The following is a 16,015-nucleotide window of genomic DNA, read 5'->3' as shown; positions in this document are numbered from 1 at the left end:
CAATTTAGGTCCATGTGGTTTATAGGCGATGGGTTTTCATGCAGTTGTCCCCGAGTTCAAATCTCATTCAAACCTGGTTTGGATTTGCTTTTTCATTGTAAATAGCTAAGTGGTTGCCTCCTGCCAGATGGGTTCTTAATCATGTTTGTGTTAAGTTTACAATTTTGTTTGAATTGTTTCTTACAGATTATTAAAAGTGGTTTTCCTGTGAACTAGTGTGATATTATTTCCACTATAAACAAAGCATTTACATTACATTTCTTTTAGTTCAGACCTCACATATGATGGGAGGCTAAAATCTTGCATGGTAATCAAACCCAAGACTCATAGATGAGAACTTTTCACTTCACGAAATCTGGTTAACAAAAGTTATTTCTCATCCAATTACATTATTTTAGTAGATCAGATAGAAGGTTTTTTTTTTTCAAAATACGTCAGCGAATGACTGAAAAAAATGGTCAGCAACCTCTCCCTTTGTTTTTTGGAATGGAAAATTGATTACTCCCAATAAACTAACACCTGATCCATGGAAAAGTGACAAAGTAACCATAAACACCATGTATTGCAACTTTTCAAGTCTCTTTGTTTATAGACCCAGAAACTGCAGAGGAATATGTAGTGAGAAGAGGTGAATGTGTCAATGTTTTACCTGGAATTCTAAGAAAGGTACAGTAACTGTATTAAGGAGAATCCTATGTATACTGAGTTCTAACTTATATTAAAAATATAGATGTAAGAATGAATAATTCGTTGTGTTATTCTTTTTGTCAGGCCTAACATTTTAGTCTAAAATTGTGTGAATCCATCTTTTTAGCTTTGCCCTTTTGGAAAGACTGAAGTAGAAGAGGAAGCATGGCTAAATAAAAAAGACAAATATTTACGCCTCATTGTTATAATCTGACGTGGTCGAAGTATACTTCTCTTGAAGAGTTCAGTTGTTACAGAACTTGTGAAAATAACCCTGACTGGTATGTATTGTTCACTCTGGGTTGGTAGTCTTCAAAAATAACTGACAACATCACAAATCTGTCTGTGTCATTAAAGCGGAAAGCTGGTTGGTGTGTGCTTATTAGATAACTATCATGATTTTGAGGAAAATTAGCACTGTATCGTTCACCTGTCTCTAAATTGGGAATTACCCGTTGAAATTTACTTTCCCGAGTAAGAATCGATCCTTTGTATTGAGATCTTGCAGTGTATCTAGGAGTCTACATGTAGATTGTAAAAATATTGCCACAAATGAATTTTTGGTACACATTTTGTCATGTCCCATTGCTCTCAGTGAATCTTTGACCTTATATTGCCTTAATATGTGAGTTTACGCAGCAATTACATTATCTTGAACAATGACTAGACAAAAAAAAATTATTTAGCTTTAATGTATAAAGATGAATTGCTCTGAATATTTGTTTTATATTTGGTGCATTTCCTTGCCGTTCTCTTCCTAATAACAGTGTTACTTAATGGCCAAATTTGAGGTCGTGTTGAGGGAGTAATTCTTTAGCTATTCCAGACTGCCATATTTTCATTGGCCCCTACGATGAATAGCTGCTTTTGTTATCAGGGCTTGGTGTATTGTTGTATCATCTGTTTTTTCGTCCTTCAATCACATACCGCTTCTGGAAAGCTATAACGGGGTCTCTCTGTGGAGGAGGTGTGCATAATATTTAATACTCTCTTTATATTTTCAAATAATGAACATTCTTGTAGTTGCTCTCAACGTTCTGGCTTATGCTCCAAAACTTGAGTTGGTGGAAATTACCTTATTATAGGAAATTAACACTCCATGAAATTAAGCTAATCAAAATTTTAATGATTCGCGTTAATTTCCTGTGACAAAGTCGTCGTCGTCTGATTTGACAAAATGGCCGAAAACGCATCTTAAAGAACTAAAGGCTCTTTTTCCCAGATTCCTTAGATTATTAGAATTCCCATGCAGGAGCCGTGTTAGACCCTTTTTCCCGGAAAATCATTCCCGGGCATTCCAAGAAATTGCTGCCGCGGCGAAGAAAGACTATAGAGACATTGGATTGCGCTCGTTTCGCCCAAACTGAAAACCCATTCGCCCAAAGGGAAATTCCATTCGCTCTTTATTAAGATCTGCACGTGTTTTTTTCCTGGTTCGCTTAGGACAATATTTGAACAGCGTGGCACCATCAGTGTCTTTGGAATTGGCTCCTTGCTTGGTGGAATGTTTGAAACTTTTGCATACACATTTTTTCAACGTGAAGCTGAAAAGGTGAGGACGAAATAGCAGCGCGACCACTGCTTGCACTTTGTGTTGTAAGAATTCTGGCTTAGCACAGTAATGAAATTGGACTTACCTGTAAGACCAGTTTGAAACCGCAGCTGTCGAATCTATTTATTGGCCCAGCTCCCTCTGATTCATTTTACCGACAATAAAGTGGTAGAGCCTCCGAAATGGCAAGGAGGAAGACATAGGTTTGACTTGTAACCAGCTATCCGGCCATCAGGAAGATCAATGGACTTAAATTACGTACTTTATTTAAGTGTCAAGTCTTGTAGCGCGGGGGCACTAATTTGGTACACTATACTCTGAAGGCCCGTCCACACTAATGCGTTTTCGAAAACCTCCGTTTTCAAAAACTTAATTTCGGGTCCCTGAAAACGGATAAGAAGATCTACGTCCACACTAATGACTGAAAACGGAGTTCGAAAGATGCGTTTTTGTTACCAGGCTATGCGTGCACAGTTTCTTTGCCCTAATGCGCCTGTGTTCGATAGCGCCAGCAAAACTATCTGTACGTTTTGGCGCCAAAAATGAGGCATCCACATGATTATGACGTCACATGTATTCGAAACCTCCGTTTTCACACTAGAACGATAAATCTCCGTTTTCAAAAGTGCCCACTTTCAAAAGCGTATTAAAGAAACCTCCGTTTTCGTGGATCACCGGTTTGAAAACGTCCGTTTTGGATCGTTTTAGTGTGGACGGTCAAATATAGACTGAAGTTTTCGAAAATGCATTACTGTAGACGGGCCCTCACTGTGTGGACCCGAGGGAAGCAGAGTCCTGGGTTTTTCCCGAGACGAGGTCGAGGAAAACAACAGGATTCGAGGAGAAACATAACTAACTAGTTTCCCGAGTGACCAGACAATGAGTGCCTTGTTATATATTATCAATCACACTTCTCGTTTTGTTCATTGAAAGTCTAGGGATAAAACAATATACTTTAAAACCAAATCAAACTGAACTCAACTCAAATCAAATTAATCTATGATTTTTGAGAAGAGGGGTAAACTGGAGTACCCGGAGAAAAACCTCTCGCAGCCCGTTTCTCGAAAGTCCCGAAAACTTTTCGGGACCGGAAAGCCATTTGTGAAACTGCCAACAAACTAACATCAGAAGAAAGCTTAATAAACGTGGTTTACGATGAAAATAAGTGTGTTTTCCTTTTAGAAAGCGTCAGGAGGCGCTAAGAAGTGAAACCACCGAGGGTTCTTCTATTGAATTTGAGCGAATTTATAGGGTATGTAGATTTGACCGATTTTCGTGAAATTTCGCCAAAACCTTCCAGAGATGATGACAAACGAAAGTGTGTCGAGAAATTCTGATATTGAAAATATTTTTCCGGTGGGATCCCGCAACACGTCTCGCATACTTTTAGCTACTCCAACCTGCGGATGCAGATATCGAGACAACCAATCAGAATATCGAAAAGGCCTGAAACTAGCGCCCGTACGAATTTTTCCCGAACGACACCCGCGAAGTTGGGAAGTAACCTTAACGTGTTTTCACGGTAACAAAAAGAAAAATAACTGTGAAGTTTGACGACTTAAATCCTCTCCGTTCTTGAAATACAAAGGGAATCGCGAGACCCGAAAATGGCCCGTAAAGTTTCGGGACTTTCGAGAAACGGGCCCCTGAGGAAAGAACCCATATATGACGCTGACTCTTGGAATCGAACCCGAGTCACATTGGTTGGAGGCGTGTGCTATCATCTCTCCGCAAACCATCCTCCCCAAACTGTGCTCGCCACCAGTAAACTCGCCAGCAAATATGAACCCGAAGTCGCCACCACAAGTGATAAAAGAGCAAACAGCTTACATTTTACCTGCTTCAGTGTAGACCTTCTTCACCAAGAGGGCAGGCTGGTCACAATTCAGTTCAAGTATATACCTGAGGATAAACGTTAAAAAATAAAGAGACGCAACTATCGCATGGTACAGGCTAGACGTTTTACTTATTAGGACGAATTTAACAACAATTATGCTTTTCGATTACTGAAGTTGTGTTCAGGCATGAATGTGCCTGATGACCACGAAGATTTACAATAATCCCAAATGTATGATCAGTTAAATTTTGTGTTGATTTCGACTACCACAGAGTAGTTTTCCATACAGATATCGTATTTCATCTTAATTGCCCCATGGCTGAAAAGTACGTTAAAAGGTTTCTGAAATAACAAAGGTCGTGATTTTCACTTTGCAGGGCTTTGGAATAATGGAAGATCTTTTAATGACAATGAATCAAAGATGTACTGAAAGTTACAATGGTGAAGACTGGAAAGAAAATTCTTGTGACGATTAACACTCGAGAAGTTTGTATGGTTGTCATTATGTTCCATGTCAAAATTGAATGAAATTAAAGATAGTTGTAAAAGTAAAAGTGTTTCAAACTAATTTGATCGAAAGTGAGATGTTCCAAGATTTTGATTCAGCCGGCGTTGGACGAGCAGAGGAGCGCGAGCAAATGCAGGACGCTTCGTTTTCCCGACAGAATCGAGCTGTAAGATCCACCTTTTGTGTCAATGTTGCAAGTAGAATTGTTAATTGTATTGAAATGAGCTTTTGGCCAAACTCTCGACGAAGAAAGCCCTTTAAAAGGGATGCACCCATGAGCTGGTGTGCGGAGCGGAAACTGACTGGGAACGACAGTTAAAGAGGTACTACGACCAAAAAAACAATTCTTTTTTTTCTTTGGATTTCAAAACTATTTTAAATAAACAATAACTGACCCAAGTTTTAAGTTCTTATTTAAAAAAGACACCTGTTTATTTTAACTGGAATTTTCTTATTTATTGGTCCGCCATTACTAACTTTAAAATCTTGAGAGAGCTGGGTCGAGGAGAAAATGACGTCAAAGACTCACTAGTTTAAGAATGCAATGCGTGTGTACGCGGCTGAATTAATATGCCACACGGGAGGTTCGGGCTTTCAGACTTTTAAACCCGTGTTTTGCATATGTAATAAATTGCGTTTACACGCTGAAATTTTAAGCTAGTGAGTAAATGACGTCATTTTCTCTAGATCCAACCCTCTGAGGTCCAATCGGCCAGTTTTGAACGTGAGTAATGGCGGACCGTAAAATCCAAAACTTACACTCAAAATAAACAGCCTTTGGATAAAACTCAAAGCTCAAAATTTTGCCAGTCAGGTGTTAAGCAAACACGCTTTCAAAATCTGAAGAAAAAAAGGAAATGATTTTTTGATCATAGTACCACTTTAAATCAATACGTTCATTCTCGCTCAGTTTATTTGATTATAGTAAATGACAAAAACAAAATTAAGCCATTATTAAGAATAAAAATATGAAAGCATTACATTTCAAAAAAATCTGAATATGAAAGCATTACATAAAGAAAAAAAAGAAAATCCCAAGAGTGACGGAAACTACGCATACTGCGGGAGGGAAAGATAGATATGAAAGCCTACATAGCGCATCCTTTTGCAAGCTTCACATCGTTAATAAACTTTTGTACGGTGCCACTACCAGCTTCTGTATTGTAATAAGTCTTCCAGTATTGAGCCTGCGAGGGCAGGTCAGTTGGAATTGACGCAGGAATCCGAGCGAGGTACAGCCGGGCTGCCAGTCCAGAGTACAGCGGTTTTTCTAAGTCTGCCCAGGTTGTTTTTGTCCAATCGATGCCAAGCTTCGCCTTGATTTCATTCCAGTAATTTCTAAGCCTACGTTGAGTTGTAGTTTCGACATGACCAATTCTATCGACCTATTTAAAGCAAGAGGATAAACAGAAGGTAAAATACATTTACTTCTTGACTTAGAACGCAGTGAAAACTAAAAGATGACCGGAAACCGTTACTTCATGATAGTAAAGATCTCGTTCAGTCGACCCATTCTTGCCAGTATAAGCACAGGCGCGCCAAGCTCAGTGTGAGGGAAAGCCAACGAGGCCTACAAAAATATACGGATTTGTATGGGAATCCCGAGAAAAATCTTAAGATAATTGTATGAAAAAATCTTCGGTTGCCAACAGTATTCTACAATACCGTTGGCAACCAAGAAATTCAAAAATGGCTCAAATCGCGTTGAATCTGAAAAAAGAAAAACAACAACAAACAAAAAAACAGAAATGATGCTACCCGCATTGGCAATAAGGTGAGGCTTTTAACTGAGAATATGTTCATATAATTATCTTCGTAAGTCTTGAGATTCCCATACAAATCCCAATATGTTGGCTTTCTCTCACCTGAGCTTGGGGTGCCTGTGGTATAAGGCGTTAACTTTCTGTTACGGTTTAATTTAAAGTGGCAAATTGCAAACAGTTTTGCTTTGAACACTGAAGAAAATGTAAAATGCTTCTCTTGGAAAACAAATACTCGTCCGGAAAGCGACCATTCCTTCCTTCCTCTAGTAAAATATCTTCTTTCTTAATTTTGCTCGTGTAAGATAAAGTCCGCTATGAGACTACAAGGTCCACCAGGCCGGCACTTATCTCCGGTTTCTGTAGCATGAAGCGACTACTACCCCCTGGATGGGATGCTAGTCCATCGCAGGGTTACCCCCAGCATTTTCGCCGGTACCGATTTATACACCTGGGTGGAGAGAGGCACCGTGAGAGTAAAGTGTCTTGCCCAAGAACACAGCACAATGTCCCCAGCCAGGACCCGAACCCGGACCACTCGATCCGGAGTCAAGCACACTGACCACGAGGCCACCGCGCCATGTGTGGTGTTATATAACTGTGTAAACAAGCATTGTTTTCAATTTTTTTTTCAATATCTGACATTTATACGCAACTACAAAATACAGGGCCACTCCGCAAGCAGTATTACTAAAGTTGCTCTGAGGCTCTACAGTCATCATTTGTGTTCGAGTGGTTCCGCGGCTCCACAGTAACAACGGAACAACACTGAGAGACTTTAAATAACTTGGGAGAATTGAGTGCTGCCTGTGTATTGACATCTCCAAATGATTAGACCCTCTAGTGTTCTCGGACATTGACTTTAAATCGTCGGCCTCTTCACACAACCCTTTTCTTTTCATAATCTTGTGTGACGTAAAAGAACCCCCACAGTATTCGCAAATAGTAGGGCATGCGCACGGAGTCACGTTTCCAGGTGTTGTGGTCTGTTCTCTGTGTTATAGTTGAGGGCCATAAAGTTAGAGAACTGTAAAAGGTTGATTGCGTCTTCCTCTCTAAATTAACTTTTGTTAAGTTTCCTTTTGTTTTCAAGTGCTTAGCTTATTAGTTTTTGTTCTTGTTTCAAGTATCCTTGCTATGAGATCGCTTGAGTTTTTTTTTTTTTTTTTGGTTTTTTTTTCAAAACATTTGTCACTCCGTGAAAGATTTAGTGATCAACGCTGTGCAGCTTTAATTGTAACTGTTATTGCAATTGTCCCTTCTTAAAAGGGAAAAAGTAGTGCCTCATCATCATGTCTTGATTCATTACCTGCCAAATACCGCCGTAATAGCCCCTTCTGTAGGTACGATGGTCTTGTCCGTATTTTGACTCAACCCATGCTATGCGAAACAAAAACTTGCGATCATATGGAAATATGCCAAGCTCGTTTATCTTAACCACGACAGCTTCAACAACAGACGGACCTTTGGCTTTCACTGTGCAGATCGAGTTTAAGCAAGTCTCTGCTCTGCTTCCGGAGAAAAGCTTGCCCGTAAGAGTGGTAACGATAACCAACGCCAGAAGCATGATCTGTTTAAAAAAGGGATAAGAATTAAAGCCAAGATGACGGCGAAGCTTACGATTGAGAATGTAAGAATGTAATCTAAACATATAGCCTCGCGATATTCTTAAGGACGGTGCCTACTAATTAAAGATGTTTTTTCCCCGGTGTGTGATTATGCGGGAAATGTAGATCTTAACAAGTGTCATTGAAATCCAAAAAGAAAATTGGGGGTAACCACGCATTTTTCAAAGATAATTGATGAATAATATTTGTAAAAAGCTTTAAAATACAAAGCGATGTATGGTGTTCTTTCTCAAATTGATGCTTAATCATCTCACAAAAATGCATGGTTACCCCCAATTTTCTTTTTGGATACCAAGAGTACTTACTAAGATCTACTTTCTCCGGATAGTTTTAAACTGCGCAAAAGTATCCCTGTGTTAGTAAGCATCACCGATAGGAAATCCGAGTATCTCGAGATGCGCAAAACGTATGCGCAATAATAATGGTAGGCACCGTCCTTAATTTTTTCTGATTATTACAAGTCTTTGACCTTGGAAAGTGTGCAGCAACCTTCCAGAAGCGAAATTGTTATGAACGGTGTGAATGTTCTGAAAAATTACAATTTTATCGTTACGATGAATACGTTGGATGGATGGATGACCTACATATTAAGCATAGTTTTCATATGTCGGGAAAATCCCAAACGATCGGGGATTTCGCAGTTTCCCTACCGTCCCAGATTCTCGCGACTAATGCAAACCATAAATCAGACATCCCCGATAACATGGGATGGTCGGGGACGAATCGGGAAAATAGGAAGCGTTTCTATTTTCCCACCGTGTCCCAGATTTTTGCGATCGTCGGCGATCATTTCCGACAAATTTGTACTGTCGGAGACGCCAGCGCGCGATGGCTTTAGATCGTTACTAGCTTGCGAAGCAGGCGTTTCCAGCGGGAGAGATGCAAATTCTCTCGCCCCACTTTTCGCGCGGCCAGAACGGTCTTTCGTGTCCCCCCACGAAAATTAAACGCTTGCTACGCAGGCTAGCTCGTTACCAATCCTTCAAATTGCAACATTTCAGTTTTTTGCGCACTTCCCACTTTCCGCGAAAGTCACTATTCGGATAATCTGGGACGGGCGTCTGGTGATTTGCCAAATTCTGGAACGGTCGGGAAACTAAGAAATCCCCGCTCGTCTGAGATTTTCCCGACATATAAAAACTAAACTTAAGCACGATAAAAAATTAAAGCTGCATAGCTTGTATAAAATATTAAAATAAACTACTGGAACAAATTAAAATAGTAAGCTATAGTGACACTAAAACAAGCTCGCTATTAAAATCTGGTATCTGTATAATATGTTAATACATGCTAAAGTAGTTATTCAATTAAATATAAAATCACTATCTCTGTGGGGGCTCCGGTCATTCACATAACCTCAGATTTGGTCATTTTATGTCCTTTTTGAGACGGCAAGGACAAATTAATGTACCATAAGGTTTAACGCGAATGAAAAGCGTCCATAGCCATTGAGTTAATCCACTGCTCTGTGTTTTGATCGTTATGAAACGTTACCGTCGCTTGATAAGCAGCTCAATGTCTTTTACTCAGTGCAGCTACAACGCAATCGCGAAATTATCCCCTCTCACTCAGTGATAAACCTTGTTCCTTTCTTAAACGTTGATTTTTACTGGCGAGCAACGGAGCCACAGCAGTGATATTGCTTCAAAAATGGCCCTGTATAGCGAAGATATCGTTGACGTCACCTATTGTCATTACTGTGCCAAACAGAGTCTTATTGGCTGCGGAAACGAAAGGTCTTTTATTTCTGTGGTTTCTATAGTTGCACCTTATCATCAAAAGAGGCCACGATGAATTCAAGCATCATATTTAAGACGGAAAAATTGACTTTGCTATGTTTACCAAATACTCTGCAGTTGAAGGTTTTGTTATTAGAGACTATAGATGGTCAGAGATGGAAGCGCAAGCTGATGCACAATTTTCAGTTTCCGAGAATCCGGAGTATTGAATATCAGTCTATGCTGAGACAACGTGGAAAACAAATTGTGACCTTGGTGAGTAGTTTCACTACAGGATCTAAAATATTAAGATTCCGAAGAGCTTACCATGGTAATATAAGATGAGAACAAACAAAGCACTTTTTATATTTCCTACGTAGATGGTGTCATCACAGGCATCCCAAGCTCAGTGTGAGGGAAATCCAACAAAAATATAAGGATTTGTATGAGATTCCCGATAATTATGTAAAATACTTGAGAGGACAATTATACGTAGAAAAATTCTCAATTAAAAAGCCTAACCTTATTGCCAATGTGCGTCCCTTCCTTCCTGTGTGTGTGTGGTTTTTGTTTTGTTTGTTTTTTTTCAGTTTCGACGCGATTGTCTGAGACACATTTTTTACAATTTGTTTTTAAAGTTTGTCATTACGAAGAAAGCGTGGATGTGATTGGATGAGCAAGACAATGCAGTCATGTCGGGACCTAGGGAGATAAAAAATGTGTCGTTACAAAGTGCAATCGTCCAAAATATCTGGGAAAGCCACGTTCCGAAAATGCTGTTGGTTTCGATCGAGTGGAAAATCTTACGCCAGAGGTCGCTCGCAGGGCTGCTATTGCGTTTTTGGTGCATGGGTTGAAATGAAAGTTTAATCTTTGTCAATTGATTCCAATGTGAAGTTGTAACTGTGGGAAAATTTTATCCAGGAATATTTGACTCAAATATATTGGGCGATTCCTGAGAATAGAGTGGGCAGCCTTCGGATTTTATTATAACCGTTGACAACCGACGAATTGAAAACGGCTCAAATCGCGTCGAATCTGGAAAAAAAACACACACAGCAAGGAAGGAAGGGATCTTCGTACAATGGCAATAATATTAGGCTTTTTAATTGAAAAAAATTCGTATAATGTTTTCTCAAGTCTTTTATCGGTAATCCCATTCAAATCCTTTTATTGTTTGTTGGCTTTCCATCACACTGAGGGTGAGGCTCCCGTGGTGTCACATATTTTTATTTTCTTTTTCTTCCTTTAGGTCGCCTTCGGTTTTCGTGATAAGTCCTTAAGGTCATTTTCTCGAACCTTCCTACCGGGGAGAACCTATATTGGAATTGGAAAAAAAACACTTGGTCTTTCTTTTTTTTTGCTTCTTTTCCTTTTCTTTTTTTTTACTACGACATCTGCAGTGTCGAAATGATCTGCTACACCCATATTGGCAAAATATGTCGGTTGAAACACGAGAAAATCTCACCGGTTTAAGATAGCTTGTATGTAATTGAAAATTCAAAGATATTTTAGATCTAAATCTTGACTTCCTAGTCGAAACTGGCAACCAAAACGTCAAAAGTATTAGAAGTGATATCATTGGGATTTTTTGCTTGTGCCCTGCACCTTCTGTTAATACGGGCATTCGAAATCCAAATTTCCAGAGATTTGAAATTACCTGTTCTGAATTTATCAATAAAGAATCATTTTAAAACATTCAGGCTTACCTCAGTTTATGGCTGGTTGAACAAGCCCAACGGGGATACCGAGTAAATTGAGTGCTGCGAACTTGATACGTAAACAATAGTTTCCGTTTCAGATCCAAAAAGGTTGGTTTCGATGGTGTGGTTGTCACGGACAACTGGCATATGGTAATATAAGATGCGAACAAGCAGAGTACTTTATTATACTTCCTAGATGGTGTCACATCAGGTCCTGTTTCACAGCTATCGATGAAAATGGCGGCTTTCTACGAATCCTACAAGAATGATTCAAGAGTGCAATAATTTCAGAGGCAACTAGGGAAAAAGATGTAAATCTCATCGTTTTTATCATAGGGTTTCAATAAAAACAGTCATTTCTCGAGTTTACGCAGTCTGCCTGCTGCTGCGGAAATAAGTCTCACCCGTGTTCGGGATCAAACCCTTCACTGATCGAAGAACCATTTCTGTCTCCGCTAATGATTACATATTATTAAATAAAATAAAATCACAAAGAAAATAAGAAATCAGTTAATTAATTAATTAATTGACGTTGGTGGATTGTGATTGGTCACGCATCCACCAGTTAATTGGCTAACTTGAATACGCAAATAACAGCTGGAAATAGCACCTGGAACGCAATAATCGGCGAGTACAGTCGATGTTTAACAAATATTAATGTAAATATCATCTCTTTATCATTTGATTTCGATAAATACCAATCATTTCTCTAGGTTCCGCGGGTCGAAGTTCCACAAATTAGTCTTACCTCCCCGAACACTGGTGGAAATTTTCTGGAAATTTATTTAGTTGCATGCGGTTTTTGACACGGCTTGTGTTGTTTATTTGAAGGCATGCAATAAAAGGGGAAGGTTTTTGAGAGATTTTTTTTTGTTTTTTGTTTTGGATTAATCATGTTCGAACTTAACTAATTTGCATATGTGGGTTCAAATTTTTAGATGTTATATGTGAGTTGTTTTCATAAAGATGACAAGAATTTTTAGCCACTTTGTATTTTAAGTTTTCTTTCTTGCAAATGATTAAAGGTAGCCATATTCTTGCACGTGAGAAAATATTTGTTTAGTCATTCTAGTGTAAAATGAGTTTATTTGGGAAGCCAACAATATTTCTGTAACTGGTTCCTGGCTGACCCGATTTATTGCTACCACTTAATAGTTTGAATATTGTTTACATTACTCATTAACACGAAGAGTTTTCAACAATATATCGCTTTAATCTAACCCAAAATCATTCAGATAGTGAAAAAAACTTCATATCTATTAACCATTTCCTTCGCTTTTGTGTTTGTCAGCATTATGATTTGCGATTATAAAGGTTCAGTTGTTCGCAAGATTGTTTTTGCATCTCACAGATGTTTAGATTTTATATTACAAACTTTGTTTTGATTGGCCACTCAACCTTATTATGTAAATAGTTCACCCTGAAGTCAAAATAGATATGATTTCGTTTCCGAGGAAACAAAAAATAAGCAGTGTTTCGTTTCCGGACTGAGCAGCTCTTGGGATGATGAGAAATATGCCGCATCGAGCTAGATCCCATAGCCGGTCTTGTTCAGTTGTAGGAGTTACCAGGAGTACTTATTGGAGTCCTAGGCTTTTTTCTTTGTTTCGTTTTTTTTATTATTTTCGGCATTACTCCTGGGAAAATCCAGTTACAGCGCTTTCAATACCATTCTCGTCACCAGAGCCTTGGATCGACCCAAGGCTCTGGGAAACTCTATGTGTGCGCCGTAGGGTTCTTATAGCCAAAAATTTGCTATTTAAACTTTATGGCGACTGTTCACTTCTCTTGCTAACATGAAGGCACCAATTAAAGACGCTTTTGATTGTACTTCACGAATACAAATGAGAAGACACTTTGTTACAGGGTTCCCCAGACCTCTACTCTCCCTTTTTCAAGAGAAGAGCTCTGGGGTCGAGATTGCTTCAATACCACTCGACTCAGTGCCCTCTGTTTTTGTGTGACATGTATGGCAGGCAACCCACCTTACGCTCACGGAGCGTCTAGATTTATAATTCTCTCGGTAATGTTGAGAAAAAGTATAAAATATTTTAAAATCCCATCGTAGAAACTTGTAAAGCATATGTTTACTGGTTTTGATTGGAGTCACCGCCTTAACAACGGTTTTGAATGAGAAGTATTCTACGATCGCAGTCAACCATATGGTTGGGTCGCCGAATGTGGACTTTACCTGTTGTAAGAATTTGTTACAATGTGGAAAACGTGGGAAACTTGCATACCTGAAAGTTCTGCTGACATTAAAATTGATCACTTTTGCACATAGATCATGCTTAAGGTAGCCGGATGGACTTAATAACAATTCCAATTTATAAGACACTTTATACTGCTAATTAATAACCTCAGATTCCCCTTAGAGTTTTAATTTATCACTAGGCTTTGTGATGTTATTTTATTTTGCTTCAATTTTATAATTACAATGATTTCATTTTCATTTTCGCGCTATTGTCAGTCTTCCCGCGGTATCATATCTTTTGCTCGAGAACACGCGCTCTCGTCTGATACAGTGTACGTAGGTAATAGGAAATAAATATCTCCCTCAAACTTTAAATACTTTTTTTCTTTTACAGAACATTCTTGTTGTGCAACTTCCTTAGAAATGCAACTAGAACCCGAGATAGCCCGTGCGCAGGCTCTCCATTTAGGTTGTTCAGTTATTCAGTCGATTTGCTCTTCAAGGTCGCGCGATCAAAAATTGACTTTGACCTCGCGCCATTGAAGAACAAATCGACGTGATCATCTGTTGAAATAACCTAAATGGAAAGCCTGTGTGCAGGATCGAGCATGAGATTAAATTGAGAAAAAAAAATCGCAACGATAGAGTCCCTTCCCATTTATGCAGTACATGTGCACGCACCATACTTACACGGTGGGCTAAAACGACTGCTGCACGCTGCTTCACCGTTTTCAAGAAGAAGTCCACATTAAAATATATGCGGTTTTGGGTCAATGCGGGCTCAGGTTTGCACGTCACGTGAGAAATGTCAACGGTTCGTCTTCGGGGTGTCAGCGCTTTGGCTCAAATCTGTTAGGTTTCTCATTTTATAACTGCGTTTTCGACCATCCTCGTCCACAAAAGCCCCAAAGCTAGCATCATTAAGCTGGAATGTGGGTAAAGGCTAATCTCGTACCCAGATCTCCCACGGTCATACGGAAGGGAGATCTGGTAAAGTTCGATTTCGAGCATGCTCAGTGCCAGCGAGGCCCGAAATACGGGCTTCTCTATCACTGCGCATGTTCGTACTCTCTATTGTGATTTTGGGTGATTTTGCGGAATAAACATGGATTTCGAGAGTATTCTTGAAGAGATTCTTTCGGGCAGAGGACAAGGAAACTTTAAACTTAAGCCGAAACAGAAAGAAGCGCTACAGGCGATTGTTTTTGAATGGTCGAGATTGTTTAATTGTCGCAGCAACTGCAGAATCACTGAAGCGAGCGCTTAGGCTTAACAAACGAGTGCTATTTTTTTCACACCATCTCGTGAAAAGTGTAACTAACCAAACCGCAAATAGAAAGCGAAAATGTTAAAGAGTGCTTAGACCTAATCACTGCAACGAGCGCTATTTTCTTGACACGATCTCGTGAAAAATGCAGTTAATCTAACCGTAAAATTCACAATTGATCACTACTTAATTCGCGAGTTACGCTTTAAGAACGAGAAATACTGTTTTGAATAAATTACATACTTCAACTTAAATTTATTAGTTTCTGAGTACCGCGTAGCCAGCTACGCAGAACTTTATTCGAGTGGCAGGGTACGTGGGGCTTTCGTCGGTACCATTTGCACAAACGTCGCATTTTTTTAAATGATTTTCCTCAACTGTAAAGCTTTTCCGGCGTCGGAAAAAAACAAAACTTTCCTCCGCACAACTGGCATTTATTCAAAACAGCACATGCACTTGCGAAAACTAAACCTTCACTTTACCTTCACTGAAGTGCCCCACGAAATAAGCAAATCAGAGCGTAGATTGCATTGCCGCAACCTTTTTTTAGTAGCCAATGAAAAAGGATGTATTGTCGAACTTTGCCAGATCTCACATTTCCATTTACAGAGTGAGATCTGGGTACGAGATTAGGTAAAGGCAAGCCTCTGAAAATGAAAAGAGAGATGGTTTCATGCAGACTGGCTTGCCTAAAATGCTCTGTTGTAAAGATGGCGATTCACGAGTGAAGTTGTCTCTCTGGCCTTTCTGAGGACGAATTTCAGGACCTACCAATACAATTTGGCCAAGTTTTAACAGCTAAAAGCTTCAATGAATGCTGTATTTTGCTAGTAAGACTGGGTGAGCCGACACATAAAAAGTCAATGAAATGAGAATCGGGGGTCTTGCCTTGCCATGGAATGGCACAATTACCCAGAATTCTTTTTGGGCATGAAGGAGGCAACTGCTTGAGAGGTACGCGGAGAATAGCCCTCGGCGGAGGAAAAAATAGTGAGAAGAAGATTTCTAGCCAGGTACTAAGGAGGAGCCGTGCGTGTCTGCTCTTCTCGAGAAAGAGGTGAGAGATGGTTTCATGCAGACTGGCTTGCCTAAAATGTTCTGTTGTAAAGATGCCGATTCACGAGTGAAGTTGTCTCTCTGGCCTTTCTGAGGATGAATTCC

At 39.5% G+C, this 16,015-nt stretch overlaps 1 protein-coding gene and 1 long non-coding RNA gene across 6 annotated transcripts; one reads left to right on the top strand and one right to left on the bottom strand.

The window, feature by feature from the left end:
• The first annotated feature begins 592 nt into the window (after window positions 1-592).
• On the top strand, window positions 593-4,630 carry LOC138042164 (uncharacterized). Its single transcript, XR_011130932.1, has 5 exons — window positions 593-666; window positions 815-968; window positions 2,131-2,239; window positions 3,422-3,491; window positions 4,454-4,630. It is a non-coding gene; the product is annotated as an uncharacterized lncRNA (long non-coding RNA).
• An 849-nt stretch (window positions 4,631-5,479) lies between these two features.
• LOC138042154 (uncharacterized) lies at window positions 5,480-11,474 on the bottom strand. Of its 5 annotated transcripts, none has more exons than XM_068887964.1 (3): window positions 11,400-11,474; window positions 7,654-7,914; window positions 5,480-5,969 (listed from the first exon to the last, which is right to left on the bottom strand). In XM_068887964.1, exons 2-3 carry the CDS (start codon window positions 7,909-7,911, stop codon window positions 5,673-5,675), a joined length of 555 nt encoding a protein of 184 aa, XP_068744065.1. In that variant the 5' UTR covers window positions 7,912-7,914; window positions 11,400-11,474; the 3' UTR covers window positions 5,480-5,672. The 5 variants fall into 5 exon arrangements, with proteins under 5 accessions (XP_068744065.1, XP_068744064.1, XP_068744062.1 ...); XM_068887963.1 differs by lacking the exon at window positions 11,400-11,474 and adding an exon at window positions 10,213-10,353; XM_068887961.1 differs by lacking the exon at window positions 11,400-11,474 and adding an exon at window positions 10,018-10,164.
• Window positions 11,475-16,015: the final 4,541 nt, after the last annotated feature.

The sequence above is a fragment of the Montipora capricornis genome, chromosome 3 (genome assembly GCF_036669925.1).
Source record: "Montipora capricornis isolate CH-2021 chromosome 3, ASM3666992v2, whole genome shotgun sequence".
Classification (NCBI taxonomy): domain Eukaryota; kingdom Metazoa; phylum Cnidaria; class Anthozoa; order Scleractinia; family Acroporidae; genus Montipora; species Montipora capricornis.
This window is presented reverse-complemented; position numbering and strand designations above follow the sequence as displayed.